The 24,481-nt window shown below is 29.2% G+C and overlaps 1 protein-coding gene across 2 annotated transcripts in view; it reads right to left on the minus strand.

The window, feature by feature from the left end:
- LOC105248915 overlaps positions 1-24,481 on the minus strand; it is a 44,636-nt gene that overhangs the window by 12,248 nt on the left and 7,907 nt on the right. Inside the window, exons 1-2 of one of the 2 annotated variants that reach the window (XM_011253987.3) lie at positions 18,511-18,949; positions 7,785-8,027 (exon numbers count right to left, since the gene is read on the minus strand). In XM_011253987.3, coding sequence (XP_011252289.1) covers positions 7,785-8,027; positions 18,511-18,580 — 313 coding nt within the window. In that variant the 5' untranslated portion in view covers positions 18,581-18,949. Of the gene's footprint in view, positions 1-7,784; positions 8,028-18,510; positions 18,950-24,481 lie in introns of those variants that run through there. The other variant, XM_025413134.1, reaches the window with a different exon arrangement.

A 24,481-nucleotide genomic window follows, 5' to 3' on the forward strand; every position in this document is an offset into this window, starting at 1 on the left:
TCACACACGACATATTAGCTATTGATTTAACACAAGGACAAGATAATTACAAAGGGACAAATGATTGCACTGGGCATGCATCTACATATATGCAACGTGCAAGCTTTATTTCTTTTTCATAGTGCATATCGTAATGATGCAATGATAATTCTCTGTGAGAAGATTGTTGTAGCTCATTGCCATATCTGGCATAAAAAAGAAGGTCGACCGTCGTTGCGGGTGAATAGCCGTATTGCACGCAGATGCAGACAAGCATCGTCGTGGCCGCCAAGTTTTGTATGTGCAGTAAATGCCATTCGCGAACAAGTTGTCGGCCTTGCGGTAGTTTTACTGTACCGTAATGTGAGAATTTTATCGGTTAATACACCGATGTGCGTAACCTTCGATATGTATTGCCTTGGCACTTGTCTTAATTATGTGTAATCAAAGAATCCGGCTTGGCAACCAACAAGATGCATTCTTCTTTGTATCAGAATCGACAATTGAAAGAGTCCTTGCGACGTTTGCGCGCGTTTCAAGTGTTTTACATGAGATAATGGCTTCTTTGCATTCATAAATGAGTCATACGTAATGATTCGCATCAACATTTTCTATTCGATAATCGTTTTACAACGTTATAAACATCAATCAATAAATTCTAAATATATGCATTCAGGAAAAAATAATAAGTATTATAAGTGTGTAGGCGAGATATCTAATTTAATTATCATTGCAAAATATTTCTCGATTACTTGTTTGGGAGTACGCAATGCGTCAGAAACACAATGCGCTAATGAATTTCTCATGCATATGTAATATTCTTCGTGGTCGGCATAATTCGTACCCGAAGCATTTTGTGACGTTGTTTTGAGATATCTCAACGAGCTTCTGCATGCAATCTGTTACCACGGCCCCAAAGTATCTCGCGGAATCTTGTACGAAACAATTGAGAGATGCACAGACAATACGGTAAGCGCGTCGTATGCAGAAGACCGGTGCGCGAACAAAAGGATTGTCTGAAAGTACATTCGTCGAGCACATCTCCAAGATAGTCTGATAATAAGCATTGGGAAATAGCGGTCAGGTTTATGCGGTAAGGTTAATCTCCAGCTTTAATTGTATTCCGCATCCCTTTATGGAACAGTTGAAGATAGAAAAGTGTCAAGTTGCACAATTGATTTCAGGTAAGCCAGTGATTGTTAAATTAACGTTGAGAACAATCGCGGGTATACGGATATCGTTTAGGTGCATCGTTCTTGAACTTCGAGGATACTTTCAGTGTCTCGAGCCTTTTAAGAATGAAAAATCATTGCAATTACATTTCCTCTCATTCAATACTACCTTTTAATAATTTTTATTATTCACTTGTGTTTTTTTTATGTATTTAAAACAATGAAATTGATGAATGTTATTTTTATGCCCAAAATGTTTTCCGAAAGATTTGTATAGTCATCGTATTTTAACATTTTGTTTAATGAAAAATTTAAAAATTATATCATTGTGTTATATTTAATATTAAATACATAGTATAATTAAAATTGAAATTAATAACTTTTAATTACGATATATAAAAATGTTTGAAATTGCCGAAATGGGAAATAGAAAGTAGAAATGGATTACGATAACGAATTGTCTTTATCGATGTCATAATAAACAGACAATAAAATAATGCTATAAATTATTTAAGATCCCATTTGCTTTTGTTATAAATATTTTAACTAAATGTACATATATGTATATTTTAAAAAATTCGTATATTTTAAAAAATTAAAATATTCATCAATGCGTACGTTCGCAGCCGTGTCTTTCGTGTGCGATTATCTTAACGAAGCAATTATGATTCTATCGAGTAGGTGTAAGTTTGACACATAAAACGATAATCAATGCATTCTCGACCTAAACCTACATACTGGCTAGCACCTCCATGAAAGTCTACGCACGTTCCCACAAGATGTATACGTATATAAGCGCGCACCATGCTTACTTTATATAATTTACAGTTATTTCTTATACACGCAAACGCGAATGTTTTTTTATATATTGCCGTATCGTTTCCGCCAGTATCGCATAACGAGAGATACAGACAAAAATCAGTCTGATTGTCATATATTTCCGAATCATAATCATATACAATTGTGTCTTTTATTATTTTTTTATTGTACCTTTTATTTTAAGATTGAATTTTTCTTAATTATTTTTAAAAATTATTTTTTCCAAAAGTTAGTTCAATATTCAAATATTTATAAATTAATATTTATAAACATTTATTTATTAATATTTATAAACATTTATTTTAATTATAACTGAGATTTTGTATGATTGTACAGAATATTAGAAGAAATATATATATAACTCAAGTCAAAAAAATGAACATAATATCAAGATTTTACAATTATTAACAATAAAAAATTGATTATAATCTTTAAAGTATATTTTGTCCGAATAAATAAATAATATATGTGAAAAAATAATTTTAAATAAATAATAATTGCATACGTTATATTTTATTTTCTAGCTATTATATGTATTATTGTAATTTATAACGTCTATAAAGTCAATTGATATTTTCTTATCTCATATCTGTATATTACTTTACATTCTAAAGTTTCGATTTTTCGAGTTTGATCATCGACATAAAATATACCACATCGACATATGTATACTACTAATCGTTCTCTATACATATCCTTGTATGCCATATTACAGTTATGAGAGAATATCAATTATATATATATAAAAATCAACGCTGCAATAAAAAATACATTCGCCCGTAAAATTGCTAAATTCATAAAACCGTTTTTCTATGATAATAATAATACATGATTCTCTCACACTTTTTTCTTCCTCAACTTGAATCTATTGAAGTATATGTTGAATACAATTAAAAAATCTTACTTTTGCAATATCTTATGTCGTTTATAAAATTGAAAACTTAAAATTGAAAAACAGAAATTATTCTACCGAGCTTTTCTCTCTTTCGATTAAATTTATGTCCGATTTAGGGATTTTATTATGTCATGTACTAAAAAATAGTGTCAAAGTGAAATAAAGTGTTAAATTAAATAATGTTTCTTTTATTTCTTTTCAGTATGACATATAATCTTCTTAAAACCTGTGTGTATGAATTATTTTTTCTCCTTATACTTTTTATACATCCTCATCGCAACATCATCAATCGCAAATCAAGCTTGTTCGCAAATGAGTTCTCTATAAAATTATCGTGCACTTATCATGGAAGGCACGTGGAAGAAACGAGAAGTACGTGCGTTTGAAAAGTCAAGTTCACGCACAGCTGCACAAGTGGCAACTTGCTCTCGCGGTCGGCGGATCACGAGAAACTATTGCGATTGTCTTGGGTGGGCAATCGAGCAATTTCGTACAAACATTGCTCGCGCCCATATTTGCCTCGTAATCATCAAAACGACGATGAAAACATCTGCAAATATATAATGATTATTGCTTTGTGCAAAAAATAGCGCGGTCATCAATCTATTATACGGTATTTCTTCTTGCTTCGAGAAATAAATATAGGAATGTGTAAGATTTTGCTTTATCGAATTGATGAACCTACACATTCTTGATATATGTAAATATTCAACAAAAATGCTTGGATATTCCGCTAGTAATTTTCAGAATATTTTTATGAATACATGCACACATATACACGCATACCAAAATCTTTTAATTATTACATATAGATGTTTTTTTTTAATTATTATATATAGACAAATGAATACAACATCAATACTATTCAAACCTATCCACTAAATCATTTCTATATAGATATCTTAGAATATTTTATTATCTTTGTATTAATCAATATTATATTTATTTATTGTAGAATGTGATGGTACATTTTATATGAAACAAATTGTATATTTTAAATAAGTTACTATTGAACGCGATATTTTATTCCTGAGATTCTTATTTTGTTCTCTAATGTATTTGTTAAATAATAATTTATTTGGAATATATAATTTTTGTTTCATGTGAAATAAACCTTTGTATTCTACATAATTATTCTCGTATTCTAAATAATTATAATATGATTGATAAAATATGAAAACATTAAGATGTTTCAAGAATTAGATAAAGATATTAAATATTTAAGAGATATCTAAGAACGATTTATTGGATATTTGAATTGTAGGATTTTAATCGCCGAGAAATTACTTATTTCAAGATGAAATACATACATACAATACATGCACCGATTGCAATGTAATACCATTCAATTAATCAAAATTTGATTATTTTTTAAAATATTTATATCACATTTATTCAGAAGATGAAATAAAAAACACACAATGATATAAATAAAATCTAAATCTAAATTCAGAAATGTAGTAGAACTATCGTGTCATAAATAATATAATTAAAGATTAGAGATTGTTGAAGATAATTAGCAATATTATCACAAAGATATAATCGAATACTTGAAAATATTTGGATTAGAAAATCGGTAACGATTTTTATATAGAGTGAAATGCGTAAATTACTTCAGAGACTACGTTCTGCCTTTCTGATCAAGACAATTTCACTTGTGTCTCTTTCTGCTTTAATCGGTCGAGAATCCAATGACCCATAATTTTAATATAATTTAAATATCTAAAACATTATATGTGCATTAATACATACAAGAAAAAGAAAGAGAGAGAGGACGAGATGAAAAAAGAGAAAAATCCTACATATAAAAAAGATATTAGATTATTTTCTTAAATATAATTCATCGTTAATAATAACGTATGACGTGTATAATCTATTTCTACAAAAATGTATGTAGATGGTTAATTAAAATTTAATAATCAACAGAAGTTAACTAACAAGGATTAATTAGAATTAATTATTGTTCTCTCTCATTATGCAATTTCTTATTTATAAAGTCATTGAATTGATATAAGAACTTTATTATTTCTATATGCTGCAGAATTAATTCTTCACTATATGAAATATTAATCAAATTTATTTATTAATTTGATTATTGTATAATAATAGTAAAAAAAACTAACATTATGTGTGATACTTTGATTGTGAATTACCTATAAAAAAATCAATTCCTTAACTTATATTTCATTTTTATGCCATTTTATTTATCAATAAAATTACTTTTACATTTAAATTTGATTAAAAAATTTGCTTTAAAGATAGGAGGTTAAAAAATTTAACATTTTTAACCTCTTATATGGGTTATTTAACAATAAAGCATTCAATAAGAGCATTTCTCTTCGTTTCTCCTTTTTCGCATTTTCTTATTTCACATCATGAAGAAACGTCCTCGCGATAATAAAGGCGTGTCGATATTGTGTATTCGTAATCCACGTCGCGACCCACTTCCACCCACGTCACGGCGCCACTTCTCGTGATCCTGGACCAGCTTAGTCTGTCATCGAGCTCACGAAGCGTGGCCGTGAGATCTCATCGCGAATGATTCTTTCTAACCATGCTCTTTCACTTCGATACGTTTCGCACGAGAATACGTGCAGGAATTGTATTACTAAGAGCACGAACGTATCGTGTGCATCCGGAAGTGAGCGCATTTTATTCAATCATCAGTTAATTGCATGACTTTCTGATGAAATAGAAATAAGGTCGGTTCACGGTTTACTTTACCCTTTCTCTGATTCTAATTCTACTTTTAAACGAAGATGAAAAGACAAATAAAATTAACTAATATTAAAGCAATATTAAATTTCGAAAGTCTGTATAATAAAAAAATCTTTTTAATAAGAAAAAACTTAAGATGATATTTCTTTATATTTACTAATAATAATTTATATTTACTAACTTTATATTTACTAATAATAATTTATATCATACTGTTTCATTCTACTTAACAAATCAAACTATCTGACTTAGAATTTATTAATTAATAAATTTGTAATATATGTTTGTAAATCTTTTCAAAGAAAATTTCCAAAATAATTGATGAATAAATGAAAATTCTCAAAATAATTTCAATTTTAAATGACTTAATATTCGCTTTGTTGATTCATTATATTTTAAGAAAATATATTTTTAGAACTAACATGTGTAAAAAGGGAAGAATTCTCTTAATAAATTTAATAAAAAACTATAGATATTATTTATTAAAAAAAAAGATAAACAAAATGTTTATAATATAAGATTTTCATTTGAAAGATATTTTTCTTTGATATGTAAAAAAATACAAATTTCTCAACTAGATATGATAAATATTTGATCTATTCTGTGATTAGCATGTTTCGAAAAGTCGAGAAGCAATAAAAGAAAAAACCGGTCACCTCATTCTTCAGATAATCGACTACAAGACTAGAAAACGCATTCCGCGCAATAAATAATACCTAGATATACATAGCATATATTGAATATGAGACATTCAGCACATAGTTCGTTCAAATATCTCACCAGTGGGAAGAGCACAGGTCTTACAATTAGTATATACACGTACAAATATAGGAAAATACTTAAAATATTTTAGTCATAACTCGCTAATGAGCGCAATAACCATCTTCTTGGAATCGACGGATTTCACGAAGTATGTCGTTCAAAAAAAATTAGCATTCCATCTGGCGTAAAATAAATCAAATATTTTTCCTAATTCATTTATTTAAGCTACGATAAAAAATAAAAAGGAATTTATAGTTATAATAAGCGATAGATGACGATAATAGAAGCAGCATTACATCGAAGATATTTCCGGGACGGATTGTACAAAAAACAGGATAAATTCGCCCAATACAACCCCAAGGACAAGAAACAGTCTGAAAGAGCCTGTACGAGGAATGCATAGGAGATTGGGAAGGCCGCGGGCACTCTTACAAGCAGGTAACAGGTTCAGAGTTAACGGTGCACTGCCCCCACCGACGCGTTCCGGCATTTCTCGTGCCAGCATCTGGACCTGCTCGGTCAAGGACACGTGGAACCAGGTCACTTGCCTTCCCGAAACATCGTGGAAATAAATCCATATATCATCGTATGTCCCATGTAATTCTACATAGAATGATTCTGCGATGTATATAATTACAAGAGATTCTTCCGTACGTATCCCAGACACGTGGCACACGTCATATTTTATTTACGAATTTTCTGTTCAATTTGCGTGCAAATGTTTTCTTCGCGAAAAATTAATAGTTACTGAATTATATGATTAAAAATAAAAATTGTAATTACTGAATTGTAGGGAATTACATAAATAAAAATTATAATTACTGAATTAAAATGATTAAAAGTAAATTGTTTGGAAAATAAATTTTATTTAAATTCTGATAGTAACTTATTTTATTAGATTTTTGTAATTCCAGAATTAATTATATGTAATGTTAAAAATCCATCAAAAATATTAATTCAAAATTGGTCAAAGAATTTATAGATAAAAGAAGGCTGCTTAGAGTTGAATGTATAAAAGATTACTAGTGGTGCTTGCGGTCAAATATTCTTATTACATCATTATACCATTATATCATATTATACAGTTATCCCTAAATTATCATCGCAGTCAACCTACAACGTCGTAATGTTGTCGTAAAATTAATTTAATATTCTAATTTTGATAACTTTATCGATTTGATATTTTTCAATTATATAAATATTTTTAATTACATATTTCTTCAATTACTTTTAATATTTCTAATTAGAACATTCTTTTTCCAAGTCTTCTCCCCTCACTTTTCCTATTTTTCTATAGTTTTTATTTATTACAACTACCACATTTTGACAAAATATTATTTAATCGAATATCATAAATATACGATTGTGTGTAGTTTTGTCAATCGAAAAAATATAAGTTTATATTTGATAATTATAAATATCAAAATACATATACTTACCGCAGAAGGGTACACCCTCCGGCGTCCACGTCCCATCGGCTTGGCATTCTCTTCTTGCTGGTCCCAAGAGCTCGAATCCACGTTCACAGAAATACGTAGCTACAGTGCCCAACGGAAAAGTAGTATCCTTAAGAAGGGCATCTTCTTCATCTATGACATCATCCAAGTCTGGGTAGGTGAAACGCACACTGCTATGTGCTGGTGCACCCGGATAACCGCATCCAGTGCCATTGGCATCTGAAACTGAATTATAAATTGATTGTTATTTTAATTATTTCCAAATTTTTTATGATTAATACATATTTTATGATTAATATATATATATACATATTTATATTAATAAATATTGAAAAGATGCAAGAGATTTTTGTCTGATATTATCTTATTATTAATATCTGTCCTTAATATTATTTGTACGTCATTATAAAAAATTACTATTTCCTTTAAACGTTATAACAGTTGAACTTCTCGTAAATTTATACATAACTTATATTTTCGCATTTTCCTTTATAAACTTTATTTCAATATAAATGTATTTTTAAGTTTCATGAGAAAGGATGTAGATTTACAAAAAATTAAATTACTGCAACTACTGTTTGAGTGAAAATAATAATTTTTTATAATGACGCAAATAATCAAAAATAGATATTAAAGAGTAAAAATAGATATTAAAAGTTATATTTAAAAAATCTATTTTTTTACATCTTTCCAATATTTATATTAAAATATAACCTTTTTCATGAATTAAAATATAATGTGTAAGAAGAAATTTTTATCATATTAGCAGCATATAAAGATATTTTATTAGATATTAATTTATATAATTTTATTTATTATATAAATATTTAAAAATAATTAAAATAAATAATTAATAAATAATTAAAATTAATAGAATGCAAATTTTATATTTTAATTAATTTTTATTTTAATGCAATTGATGTGTATTATTTTTTACAGTTATATATAAGATTAATTCTACTATATTTTGTGCATTGAATAAACCTAGTTCCTAAGTGTTGATAGATTTCATTTTTATTTTCATAGAGCGACAATAGTTATTCAGAATGACATACTAATTAATGCAGATCGCTTTTGTTTTCTTTTCTAGTTGACCCGCTCACATATTCATATATACGGAAAAAATAATATAATATAAATTAATTAGAAATTTTATTTTCAGGTTAAAGTTTTGTTAAACATTTCTAAAAATTCAAAAAATGAGAAAAAATGTCATTTTAATTTCATTTTTCCATAATCATGCATATTCTCGCTATGATAATTTAAATGTGTTTTTCTCAATCATCATGTCCAATCACACATCTATTTCACGAAATTGCCTCAAATACTCAAATGAGCAAATTCTCGCGAAAACTGTTAAGCTGTTCAAAAAGGATGCACTCTCGATTATCTGCACAGTTCAATCTCTCATGACTAATTGCACAATGTAATGCAACAAGTTTTCTGACCGTTCATCGCGAGTGCATCGCACGCGCTAAGCAAGCATGCTCTTTTCAACTTCTTCTTCATATCGAAGACACGCAATCTCACATCATCACGCACTGAGCGCATCAACCATGTACGATGCAAAACGGATGTACGTTGCCTCATCGGATTGCTGCTGATGATTTCAATGGGCGGTGAGTCTCGTCACCTTTCTCGAGCAAAATGCTCAAATCACCGAGGCAATGTAGCAGTATTTTTTACATTACCCTAAGTACGAAATAAGATCTTCCTTACATAACTGATCTTACATATCGTCTCTTGCACAACGAAAGTGAATACAGGAAACCAGTCGTAAATACTTCATGTTGCTTCGCTTTTTCCTGACGCGAATGAAAAACGTAGGTTTGGTCTAAGTACATATCCGTTACTAGCGATTACGAAAGGTGCAAAGTAGGATAAGTTTGCAAACACGCGTAATGTTGTACACAATAACTTGTTTAATGTCTAAGAAGATGATTCATAAACGTTTTAGTTTAATTCAAAATATCGTAATAAAGATTATAAGTACATATATTATTTTCGCTTTTAAAATTTAAATCGCAAAGGATCTTTTATTCTTAAGATTTTACAGTTCAGAAACTAATTAATATTTTCATTATTAATTATAGAAATTAATTCCAGAAAGAGTTTTTGAGGAATTCTACAACGCTTTATTTCTTTAGCAATCTGGATTACTTTGTATAATGAATATAATAAAAGCATAATTCAATTTTAAGTCAAAATGCAGAAATGCCTTTCCATGCACACACACACATGATAGCCCTGATTATATTATACCCTTTCGTCTTGTTACGTTTCGCTGGCTACGTGGACAGAAATAAACACAGAAACATACATGCGTTTCGATAGTAACCCATCATTATCATCACCCTGTCATTTACGTGCACACGCGGCTATCAGCGATTTCGAACAGAGTAAAGTACCCAGCTAGTCGCGAGAAAGCGAGGGATGTAAAACGCTGGTAAGATACGTAACGGAAGCGATAACGCAAGCTGCTCACATCCTGCGGCGGTCGCGCAATCGTCTAGGAAGTCATCGGCTATGCAGCCATGTGTGTTGCCCATGGCCGACATGATATGTGCCAATCCGAAAAAAGGAAGTAAACTTTAACTGACTGACAATGACGAATTTCACGTTTCGTAATCGTTGCATAATCGGTTGTCGTCGTTCTTTATTATTTCATCTCAAAAAAATTTTTTTCTGGTTGAATAAGATGTAACGCATACATGCATATATTATATGTAATCGTGCATTTGATACAAAAGATCTTTTTTTCGTAAATTATAAAAATGCGCGAATTTTCTTTCGAATAATATTTACAAAGAAAAATAATTTTTCTTCAACTTTAATTAAATGTATAGCTTATCGAATTTGGAAATATTATAAAAATCTCATATTTCGCATTAATATTATATAATACATATCATAAATGTTAAAAATTTTTATAAATTTTTAATTATAAATAAATAAATATATATATGTAAAATAAGATTTTTCTCTCCTCCCTGTTGTTTTTTTCTACTTTTTTTTCTTTCATATTTTCTTGAATGGTTTTCAACGATGTAAAGTATAATCGACTACTTCTGAGACAATTTACACATTGCGTAAGAACTGCGCACACGAATCGCGTGCAAAACGCAAATCTTGACCGTTTCTCATCAGATATACACAAGCGTGTCCTGAAATCAGTGAAATCGTCTAGCATCTCGCCTTGCATCGGTCTAACAGTGGCAAAAGATGGATGCATCGAATGCAACGGAATTGTAGAAACGCGCTGTAACTGCACGCATGCACTTGGCAAAAGCGGACGTTGCAGCGCGAGGGTCGTTGACTTTGGATGTAGGATATATGCAACCTGTATACGCTATCGTCGAATATTAATGCATAAATTATTATTTGTTTATGAAACAACTAAAATTCTAGTTGCTCGATTTATCAATGTAAAATTCAAGTTAGAAGCAGCGAAAGTTTAGTTTGCGATGACATTAATACGGAGAAATGCGTATCATAAAATAAACCAATTATCACAAAAATGATTTTTACGTTTATTAAATTCAACAAAATGATATAGTTTCTGTGATATAAATATAATCTGTTTTATATAACTCTACAATATTACAATTAATATAATAATAGTAAATTTTGAGGCCATATTACCTTTATAGATTCATAGAAGTTCACCATACATTTGTGTGTGTATGTGTGAAAGTTAATATGAAATTATATATGCATAATTATATATATATATATATATATATATATATTATATATAATTATATATGTATGTAATTATATACATGTGATTTTTGTTAAAATATAGATTTTAAAAGATTAAAAAAAGTTGTACGCGTACATCACTCGCCTAATTTGGCACGATAGAATGAGTGTTTGACTCACGAATGGCATTTCATTCGGAACGCGTGATCGAACGGTGCTATCCGTTGACGACGCATAAGTGACGTCTTGTGGGCTAACTGTGTAACGGTTCGCACTATTCAATTAACATATTTATCACGCGTTCTTATAATCACGCGTACGACGCGCCAACAAGAATCGACAATGATGGTTGGCCAGCAGGCGGAGTAATTTGTGACATAAACACCGTTAATTTCATTGAATGTATTATTTTAAATAATTTACTATATATCGTGACACACACGCATGTTTTTCGCAAAACCTACCTATTTCATGAAATATGATATAGAATAAAGAAAAATTCAATAAAAATATAAATAAAGAAAAATTAAATTTTAAACCTTATCATATTATATAATTAAATAATTTTTATCGTAATTATATATTAAGATAACAAAAAATTGTCTCTTTCCATAACATATTTTTCGTATTAATTTTCTTTGTCTTTTAATATTTTATGAAAAAAATTATGTCATTTATTAAAGAATTCGATATTACTTGTTATGATATCGATTTCATTAAATAATATCCTGTATATATATTTTCTAAGAAGGAGGAAGTCGATTGATAAAGATAATGACGATATAAAGCGCGCTCAAAGCAGGTGTTATGTGCGCAAGCTATTTGTCTTCTGTTATGATACGTATATTACATGTGTTCATATTCTCGAGGATACATTATGTGCACGTGTTACAAAGAATAAATATCATAGTAACCACCGGTACATTTATAACTTACACATAACAAAACGAGTAACTGTTATACTTCATAAGCAGCAACGACGATCTATTCTTCTTAGAAACGATTAATTCTTCAATTAAAATGTTAATATAAACATGCAAAAGAAACAAAAAATATGCCATTTAATTTTAAAAATAGAGTTATGATTATAATAATTAAATGTCGTGCATGTAATTCTTAAATAAAAGATTGTTCGTATCTATAAAAATATTTTATATCTGCGCAACTCGTGTTACATTCTCGAAATAAATGTCGCAAACAACAACTTATTCATTATATCCGCTTAATGTAGGTTGCTAGCATCGTCGTAATTGTTAAGCCGCAAATCGGGGCAGAACCTGAAGCCGAGGTCTGATTTGAAAAATACTTTATCCTCTGCCGACGTACATGATCGTCATCAACGTAAGCAGCCACGTGAATCGTAAGATACCGAGAAATCGATTAGAGACTGGCAACCAGCCGCATCTTACGACGCAGAAAAATGAACACTAAATTGTAGCTGTAAATTATTGCGAACGAGAAAATATCACCGACATTACGAAAGTTAAAAGACAGAAAGTGATCAAAAAATGATAATTATAAAATAAGACAAATAAAATACATCCAATAATTGCATTTTGCTGAAAAGAATATCCATGAAATACACTGGCAAATTAATTGTTAAGAATAAAAAAGATAAGAAAAGTAATAAATATTAATTTAAAGAATCTTTTTCTTTAGATGAATTTAAATAAATTTAGATCTCAATTTTTTCTAACGAATTTATTTATTACTGTTAATAATTTATTATTATTAAATTATTGTGATAATTTTATATGCAATATATCGAATATCATTTAATACAGTTTTATCATATAATATCGAATATCATTTAGTAGTAATATCATAGAGTTTAGAATTTTTCAATCATTATATATGTATATATATATATATATATATATATATATATATATATAATATATTACAATATATTACAATTCTTTAATCATTTGTTATTAATATTTACCAAGTTTTATGAAATAAATAAGTTTGATACTTGTATATACATATAAAATTTTAAAAAATATACATTCTTTTCAATTCATTAATTTAATTTATTTTTTACTCTAATTTATGAAGACATATTCATTATAGTTTATAAATATTCTTGCTTAATTACTTTAACTTTTTCATAAAAAAAAATAAAATCTTTTAAATAAAGTCAAAGTTTTTAAAATAAAATCTTTTAAATGTTTCAATATATCTTATTCAAAATACGATGTTAAGTAGTACGTGCCTTGGGTAAATTAGCCTATGTAGGACAATAGAATGGAGACAACGCGTCGAAAAATCGCATGGAAAGGATAAAAATTATTCCGGTGTAAATATCAGGTCACTGCTATTTCACCGTTACCCTAAAACGATTGTCATACCTATGTCTATCATCTTATCTCACTACCGTGACAAATACACATAATAAATTACTGATATTACTTTCAAATTTTGTGCTATTTACCTAAAACCTTACATGATTATAAAGAAAACGCACAATTATAAATCTTTTAATATATGAGAAATTGAAACATTTTAATAATATATATACAAAATTAAAACATTTGAATAATCATGAAATAATTATTTCATTATTTTTCGATTTAAATATATAATTATATTATAAATTAATTTGCATAAATATTTTTTAAATATAACTGTTTCATTTTTTTAAATATAACTTTTTCATTTTTTAAATATAACTGTTCAAATAATTATTTCATTATTTTTCGATTTAAATATATAATTATATTATAAATTAATTTGCATGAATATTTTTTAAATATAACTGTTTCTGTAATAAAAAATTTAATTTGAAATTAAATTTAAAATTGCATAATGTTATTATAAACAAATTTTGATTCCGATGAATAAATAAATAGCGTGTTTTAATTTTTATTTATGATTATAATAATTGAGATAATATATTAATTCAATTATTATATATAATGTAAAAAATATATAACATCAATAAATTAAAATTATTGAGTTACAATACATATAGATAATGCGATCTATTATAAAGTATTTTAAATTATAAAATTTGTCAAATTTATTATAAAAGATCATTTATAGAGAGATTCAGTTTTAGCTGTAGTAATTTAGAATTACACAATAAAAGAATTATAAGATAAAATAAAAATTCTTTTTTATGTATATATACAATATATAAATATTTTTCCTTTGATTGTGACTAAACTTCTTTTTCTCCGTCATAGATTCTACTAACTTGCACTCATCGGATTTTATCTGTATGTAGTACAACATGTGATTTCAATGTTCGGAGTTTCGCCCACGCCGTAAGAAAAGTGGATAATCAGGGCAAAAGTAGGAGAGAAATGTATAGACTCGCCTTCTTTTTCCTGTTCATTCGCCTGATATTCCCGTTATTTCACGGAATTGTGGGAAATTGGGTACTGAGCCAAGCTAATTAAACAGCCAACCTTTTGTTTTCAAGGCATGCCGATGTGTGAATCAACACATACGCGGAATAGCAACTAATCCTACAATATAACGGAAATGAATACACTTATCGCGAAAGTTAGCTGTCGATGATTGAAAGTCAAAAGTTGATTATATCGTTCTGTAATTATGATAAGTAATGAGTAAAAAAGTAAGTTGATTAAATTTTCAAAAATCATAATTTAACACAACCAACACTTCTATTAATCCCGTGATTGATAAATCAATGTAATAGTTGCAAATTGTTTTACGTAATAAATCTAATTCTAATGATATTATAATTATATCATAAATTGGAATGCAATTGATAATAAGATTAATATCATGTTTATAATATCATACGAATTTCCAAAATAAAGATTACGATTTAATTTGTAATAAATTCATGTGTGAACATTTTTAATTTATAATTGATTGAAATAAGATATCTGATCAAATAATGAATAATCGATGAACGACTAACTCGACAAAGTAATGAGTAATAATAAAATCTGCTCGCGTCCCAGTTAATACTTGACACCGATCGATTTAACGATGACGTTACTATCGATCTTTTATAGTTTCAACAGGAAACCGCTCATATATGTATATTCAAGAGGACAATAACTGAATATGACTCAACGACACAGCTTGGAAGAAGCTAGCTTGAGAAATGTGCAGTTAAGGGAAGTGTTTGAAGAGTGTACAGAAGAAAAAAAAAATGATGCACACGGCGACATGTGGGAAATGCAAGTAACCACCATTTACCGCGAGATACAATCTCGGTCGTTAACCCAACTTGTACGGAAGAAGTAACTTCGTATGTACTATTAAAATAAAATGTAAAGTCGAGTAACGATGAGACGGGAATCTTTCCTTTGCGTATCTCCCGACAAGCTTCTTAGATCTAAGACTGGTAATCCAGCCTTCTAAAGTTGTTGTATTCAAGAAATTATATTATGCTGCTAAATCAATAATTATTGATGAAAAGTAATAAAAAATATCAATACCGTATTTACTAGTAAGATATTAAAGTTTACTAATAAAATATTTTCGAATATTAATTCGATATGTAAAACATATTCGATAAAATTGCCGATACTGTTAAATTATATAGGGACATATAAAAATATCTGTATTGGGTTTCGCGAAATGTATTTCACGTTATTCTAATAAGTTTTTTACATTTCAACAACGTGTAAACATGCGAGTAAATACTTTCTTTACGGTAGTGATGATACTAACAAGGGAACCTCGCGAACTGGAAAATTCTAATTTTCATGAAACTTTACACACAAGTAGGAAGAGTAAATGGATGCATTTAAAAATTTTCATTTGTGACTCAAAACTTCGATTTTAAGAGGTGGAATTATCCCTCATATGTAGAACTTTTTGCTTTTTCCGAAAATGTTTTAGATAAAAGTTTTACCGAAAATGTTTTAGACAAAAATACCTCTATTTAAACACATTAATCTTAAAAAAATAATTTTTGAAAAAGATTTTTCAAAATCTTTGAAAAAAATATTTTATTAATGTGGTTAAACAGAAATATTCTTATCATGGAATTTTTGAATAAAACATTTTTGGATATTTTTAAGGTATTTTTGATATCTTGAATAATTTTCAAGATTTATTCATACAGACAAAGAATCGCTCTACATATAAGATTTCACCCCTTAGAATAATCATCTTCAAGCCACAACTAAAAATTTCTAAATTTATCTATTCCATCTACATGTATGTAAAGTTTCATCAAACTCAGAATTTTCCAGTTCACGAGGTTTCTTCGTAAGTCGACCATATGAATTTTCGCGAACTTTTCTTACATGTTGCCGCGATAAAGCCTCTTCGCCAATCACTTTCCACACCGTGGAAAAACGAACGAAGCTCGTGGAAAGTCGATTATATGCATGCACGATGGAGATGAGAGCCCGTGTTGCATGAGTATGCCGCGTTTCATTTACGAGATATGCATTTATGCGTTTAATGGTCAGCACGCGCTTCCTCGGAACGAGTCTAGTATCTTCGTTAAAGCGAAGACGACGTTGAAGGATTATCCCGTTTAACCAGACCAGAGATAGAAATTACAATTATAGGCGGATTATCTAGCAGAATAATTATGCGAAGACGTAGCAAAATTCTAGAAGTATAAAATAATTAGATTATAATATTTATAAAAATGGTCCTATAAAAGAAAAGTTATTTAACGTTAATTGAAAACACTTTTTCGAAGCTATCAATTGTATTATCATTTAAATAATGCTTGATGCAGATCCAATTTATCATCACGCGATGTGAAATTTTCAAATCGAATAAAAAAAGAATATATCGCACGATATATCCTTTCATGAATGCATTGTAACGCACACGCATTATACATCATGCACTAATTGATGGATAAGCTTCGCTTATTTTCAGATACTTCTCTGCAAATTGCATATGTAATCGAGTGTGCTTTGATAATTATTAAGTTCAATAATACCGCGAGCGTGGGATGATCTTGACCCGAGGTGAATTACCGAGAAAATAGAAAAGAGAAAGACTCTACAGAGAAAGAGACATTATATATGTATCAAAAAATTATTATATGTTCATTTATTATATTCACGAAATATCTCGTATACAATATATTTCATTAAATTTATGCATGTTTCGAAAAATTTTATTATTTTAATGATGCAATAACATTGTTATGATAAAGTAAGCCATCTTTTTCCTAGAGAATTTTATTTATTTTATGAGAAATCTGTTCATATTTACGTTAATGTTACAATTTATTAATATATAATTCGAAAGCTGTATGTGATGCTAATTTAGATAATCCTATAATTAACTTACAACAAGCACATTCGATTATGCTATATTCATAAGCGTGCTTGATTAGTGGCAGTTTCGTTGCAAGTTCTACAAAATAAAGTTTCAATGATACGTAAAGTAGAGAATGTCGTTACGAACTGTAAGCATTGTCTCATAATCAGTCAACTCATTAAATTTCTTGGCGTTTAGAAAGCGACAAGTGAATGGAGTGCAATAATGATTATAATAATCTCCAGTACATTAATGAGGCATTATATTTTTCACGGGAGATTAATTCATTTTTGCACAAAATGTCTATCCAGTATATTAAAGTTCTTTAGAAAATATCCAATTATGTTCTTTGAGAGAAATTCATAACGAACCGTTACAAAAACTCGATTAGAAGCTATCATAAAAATAGTTAATTTTATATCGCGTTTTATTTCATATACAACGCGAATATAAGAACTCATTTATTTGCACGTAATATTATGTGGAATTATCATGGGTGTTTAATTAATAATTTCAATTATAATATATAATAGACTGTAAATACATATATTAATGCATTCAATGAATACCAACTTATTACATTCATTTAGAAATATAATTAACAATCAAAAATGTATAATTTACATATTTTATTTGTTCTTTGAAAATCGAATGTTTAGAAGAATATCTTCTGATAATTATTATTTTTAGAAAATTTTAATTATTATTTATAATAATTATTATTTAATATATAGTGTGTATTTAATTCGATAACTGATAATTAGAGCTGAAAAAGAAATTTACGCACTTTTGGCAAACAGAGCGATGAGAAGGAAGCAAAGTGTCTTGCGTTCCATTTCCTTGGCGAGCTTCCGCATGGAACTTCAATGTTTAACTTGTACGTCCTTTCGTTCCGAAAAAAATGAAGAAACTATTCCGGTATAACTCCGAGATCTAATTTATACGTCCGTAACAATCGCACTTTGTCGGTTCCGCAAGAGAAGTTCACCGAATGCACTTCGAGAAAAACATTATTTTAGGGTACGGGCCGACCCTCTTTATGTTTTCTTCCGAGCACTGGACGCGAATGTTTGCTCGAAGCGCGAGTTTGAGAAACGCATGTGCGAATCTATCTCTCAAGTACCTTCAAACAGGGTTAAAATAGCGGTGCTTGTGCAGTTCCGCTTTCTGTCAGAACTCGTGGTGTGACTCTCGAGACTTATATTAATGTACCGATGTCGAACGTTCTTTCCTGAGGACTGAGACGCTTACTCTCTGGCAGGAAGTCGACCAGGTGTTCTGTTCCCCCCTCCACCTGCTATTCCTTCGCTACCACCACCACGACAGGTAACGAACATTGTGCCGGTTGCTATCAGGAATGAGGCTGGTTTGTGCGGCCGACTGACTGTCCATCCTTCCTCCTTTTTACCTGCCTCTCTTCTGGAATTCAGGCCAACCTGCGTGCCAATCATCGAATACCGAGAACATGCCTTATCCTGTGGGATAGCTGATTTAGCTGTTTCATCAAAAAAACTGATTTTTGATCATTTTTCCGAAAGAGAAATTATATAGAGGATGAAACATAATTATATGTAATAAATAAAATATTTTGATATAATTATGAAGAGATTATATGATTTAATTATATAATTCAATGATATAAACGGAAGAAAGATTTCATATTTTTAAAATGTTCTAATTAACCAGAAAGTGCCTTGTTATAAATAGGAAGTATTGATTTATATATTAAATATATAATTAAAAATTCTTAATTAATTATATGACACATTTTAAAATTATAAATTATTTTTAAACGATCAAGCAGCAATTAACCTAATTAGTGTATACTGATAGATATAATACATTAGATTCGATTGTTCGCGTAATTATACATTTATGGAGATCATAAGAAAGTGTTGGGGTAATTTTGCAACAAATGACGAAAGAATATTACACGCAATTTACGTGCATCGCGTAACGCGTTGTTATTATGATAAAATGTCGAAAACATCTAATACGAGTTGAATATCAAAGTTTTACATAAAAGTTAATTCTAACAAATACATATACGTACAAATTTCCCCAATTCACGCTTTTACATAATTCTTGGCGTTTCTATTCTGCGCGATAATTGATAATCATGAAACTACAATTGTCATGTGGGATATAATTGTAAATTCACAGAGCAAAGCTATGAAACTATAGAAATGAAAACGAGGCGTCTCAAAGAAAATAATAGATATATAGAGCTCCCGCAAGTATATGCAATCGCGAAAATTCATGGAAATTCTACGGTAATTTGTAACAATGTACTAAGAGTTAAGAACAACGTATGCATAATTTTACAGAAAGGATAAGTGGGTAAATTGTAGATCGTACCTAAATAATTTCTTTTTCGTAATATGAAATTAAATTAATAACAAGAAAGATATTTCTTGCAAAACTATGTAAAAAGACAATCTCCATATGTCAAATCTTATGTGAAAATTATGTAAGATATTTGTTGGAATTTTATATATATTTTTAATTCGAGCGTTTTTAATTTTATTCTTAAGACATTCTTTTTTTATGTATATACTTATATATGTATATACTTATATATATATATATATATATATATATATATATATAATTATAACCTCTTGTTTAGATATGATATATAATTTTCTTTCATTTTCTTTCCGGTCAGAAAGAATCTAGAAATAATGTCTGCGTTTAAGAAAGAAGGACTAGGAAGATAAGCACCCAACCGCGTCACCCTAAACCAGCTCGGTTAGCCCTCGGCGCTTCCTTGTTCGAGTTAATTATGGTTTCTTGATGCTAACAATGAAGAGCATCCATAATTGTATCTTTATAGAGCACCTCATACGTACTGATTAACGCAACCATGAAATTTAATAGAGTCCATGCATGTATCAAGAGTATTTCATGTGCTTAGAATCCAAGTTTTAATGTGCAATCGCGATAGATAACCTTTAAAAAATTGCAAAAAAATATCTTCAAGGTCACTTTCTATTCTATGTTTATATAATTTTACACCATAGAAGATAATCTTAATTCAAAGATGTCTCTTTTAGAAATGATAATGAGAAGATTGAGCACAAATAATTTTCAAAATCTGCAAACGAATTCTATTCGCGCAGGATATCTTATCTTTGAGTATCTCTTAATATGCAAACGAGGAATACAAAAAGAGCTAACCGGGTTCTTGCAAGGACATACGTAGGTATGCTTCGTCTGCCGCATTCCATGTCACTCGATCAAGAAGAGGTCGCGATTGATTATTCAATTAGAAATGAAATGCGTGAACAGGCGAGCAAAATTGCGTACGTATGCGCGTATCATACGATCACATCCATCGCATTCATGACGACCGACTGCTTTATGACATGCTCCATCAAGGCACTGAATGTGATTTTCGATTATCCTGCGTAATTCTTGTTTACTTGAACCTATTTTGCGATGGAACGGATATTCGATCGCTCGGTCGCATAATGAAAATCAAAACGTCGGCTGCATATTCGATGCAGAGAACGCAATGTGCGTGAAAAAGCATTCAAATCTCCACGTTGCACATCACGCGTTGAAATCTCGAGAGACGCAATGTATATTTTATTTAATATAATGTTATAATATTATTACTATAATATATATTAATGTCATAATATTAATATAATATATATTAATATATTATTATATGTTTAATATAATTTTATATGTGTTTAAGAATAATTATGTGAGTTACTGTTAAAAATCTGTCTTTTTTTTATAAAAATATATTAAAAATATATTAATATAATATATATTAAAAATATATATTATATCTCTTTCTCTTTATTTTAGAACAAATATAATTATATTTAGATATTTTTTTACAAAAAAAGACAGATTTATAACAGTAACTCACATAATTATTCTTAAACACATATAAAATTATATTAAACATATACGTTACATTATTCCAAATATTTAAAAAAAAATTTTGAAAGAAATAATGATTCACTAGTAGTTGTACTGTAATATTCTTCTCTCTTTTATTATACTTTAAATCCGATTTTGATCTATTAAATGTAAAAATTAAAAAATTGAAATATTTAATTATATTTTTCAATATTTAAGTGTGTGATACATACACGATTTGATGTAAAAATTAACAATATCCATTTAGCGTTTTCTAATTATTTGGTACTCGAATAGCTACAACAAATATTATTGTGAAATATAGAATTATCTAACATTATTCCAATCTGTCATTTTTTGGCGCATCTAAAATAAAATATAGATTACGCTATATTTATGCGCATTAAATTAATTGTGTAATTTCTCTGATAAATTAATATTAATCTAAATCTTTACGTTAATCACGGAATACAAGGCAGTCTCTACAATTACTTTTACGAAGTGCAATTATACGATATCGATATATTAAATCAAAGAGTAGTAAAATAAAATTTGTGAAAAGTTGGAAATTCGGTGCAACGAAAACTAACAGTGTGTGTCGCTTCACGAATCGACTCGAATCGAGTCACTTGTTAGCAACGCCGGCCACTTGACCCACATACCACGACCGCCATACAACAAACGTAACACTTTGTAGTCGCGTGGACTCACGAATGGACACACGAATGCATCGATATACGTCTGCGTTGCATATGCACATGCACGAATACAGCTCACTATCGCGTACGATCAGATTTTCGTTCAAGTACAGATTCCCGACGATTCTGGCACACAATTCGATGATCTTTAAATTTAACATAGAATAAATCGTGCATTGTCGATTATTTAAAAAAATAATATTTGAATTTGATCATTATGGAATAATCATTAAATATTTTCTTCAGAATAAAATACATATAGAACATAGAATAAACGTTGATAGAATTTCATTTTTGTAAATTTGCTCTCAAATGTTGTGTAAATTCGATTAATACAACATGCGATAATATAATATATGCGAATGTGTGAATTATACCTTCACAGTAGATAATTATTAAAGGGAAGATTATTAAATAATAATTAAATTATTATTTATTACATAATTATTCATTTAAATTGTTTGTTCTCTCTCTCTCTCTCTCTCTCTCTCTATATATATATATATATATATATATATATATATATATATTATTCCCCGCATACGGATAAAAAATTAATTAAAAACTAATGAGAGAGATGGAGAAGGGACATATGATATATATATTTCGCGCATACGAGTTCCTTACAATAATTATCCGCTTCAGAGATTTGCACAAAATGGTATTATGCGTGAATTATCTTGCGGTACTTTTAATTTTGTGCGAAAAGTTTTCTTCTGTCAGTTTAGACAATTCGTATGTACAACATATCAGTTTCTTAGAAATAATTACATTGTTCTTCTTGAAACACTGTTCTTTCTAAATATATATCGCACTTTCTGCATTAAGATTTATAAAGATATAACTCTTAAGTGAGCCTTTATCTTATGAATCAACAGAAATAAGGAAAAAGAAGTATAATGAATTTAATTACAAGCTTTAAATCATTGCTACACTATTTTTAGTCATTTCCTTACAAGATATCCTTTCAGAAAATTTTAAAAGTACGAAACTCTCATTATAAATTTATCAATTATATTAATCGGTCTTATCGCTTAATATTTTGTAATTCCGCAGGACGACTCAAGATACAGTTTTATCATCTTAATCTTCCAGCGAAACGATGTAATAAGATTACCATAAAAGGAACTTCCCCCCGTGATCTGGACTAAGTATTAGCTGCAAAACAGGAACTATAAATTTTTTTGTCTTTCTTTTCACTCTTACACTTCGACTATCAAAATGACTTGCAAATGACTCGCAGCTGAATTCCGCGAGTCTCTCTACTGCGTCATCATCTCTGCGGGCGTTATTAACTTTCGAAATTCGCTGAATAATTATCGCAGATTTCAAGCGCGTATAAAGATGAGGTCGTCGACCGGCGTGTTCTAATCTGGTAGGACCCAATAAGTGCTTCTCCGTTAGTCGTATATCGCAAACCTGGCCATAACCATTCTTCATTTCGTGCATACGAATCGATTGAAATGTCGTCCTCGAATTTCCGGGTATCGAACAGCAAATTTGTAAGCTCGTGTTTATAACTGATTTCTCTTCTTTAATGATAAATAATTTTAATCCATATTTCGATTATTTTTTTTTCACGATCTTTTCTTTTATACGTTTTATAAATGGAAAAAATTAAGTCCCTAAATTTTTAAATTAAATGTCGCTTCATTATAACAACCTAAACTTATTATGCTTATGTAATACGTATATTAATATTTATCTAATTTTTTTACATATAATGTTTTCTACGATAATGTTTTCATACGATTTATGATATTTTTTAATCATTTGTGAAAACAGATTAATAGCGCTGTTTGATAAGAATTCGATTAAACCAGCAATTATAAAGTGTGCAAATTATCTGCAAGCGAATCAAAAATGTCGAAGAGATTTACATCATGCTGGATGATGTGAAAGATTCAATTTTGCCACGAAGTCAAAGGACGTAAATTTACGATTGCAACACAACTGTAATGTACTTTTTTTCTCAGAGTATACATGTGTGCATATTGTTAGTACACTTAAATTGTTCTTTGCGCGCGTATGTTTTCCCGCAACCTGCTTACTATACAGTACGTGCATCATCTGCTGGTACTTCGTGCGACCCCGATCTAGCCTTAGGGAATTCCTTAAGAAAGTCGATGGCTATGGAAAGTCAAAACAGAAGAGATGGAAGAGTGCGATACAGCTACGATT

The sequence above is a fragment of the Camponotus floridanus genome, unplaced genomic scaffold (genome assembly GCF_003227725.1).
Source record: "Camponotus floridanus strain SB8 unplaced genomic scaffold, Cflo_v7.5 scaffold60, whole genome shotgun sequence".
Classification (NCBI taxonomy): domain Eukaryota; kingdom Metazoa; phylum Arthropoda; class Insecta; order Hymenoptera; family Formicidae; genus Camponotus; species Camponotus floridanus.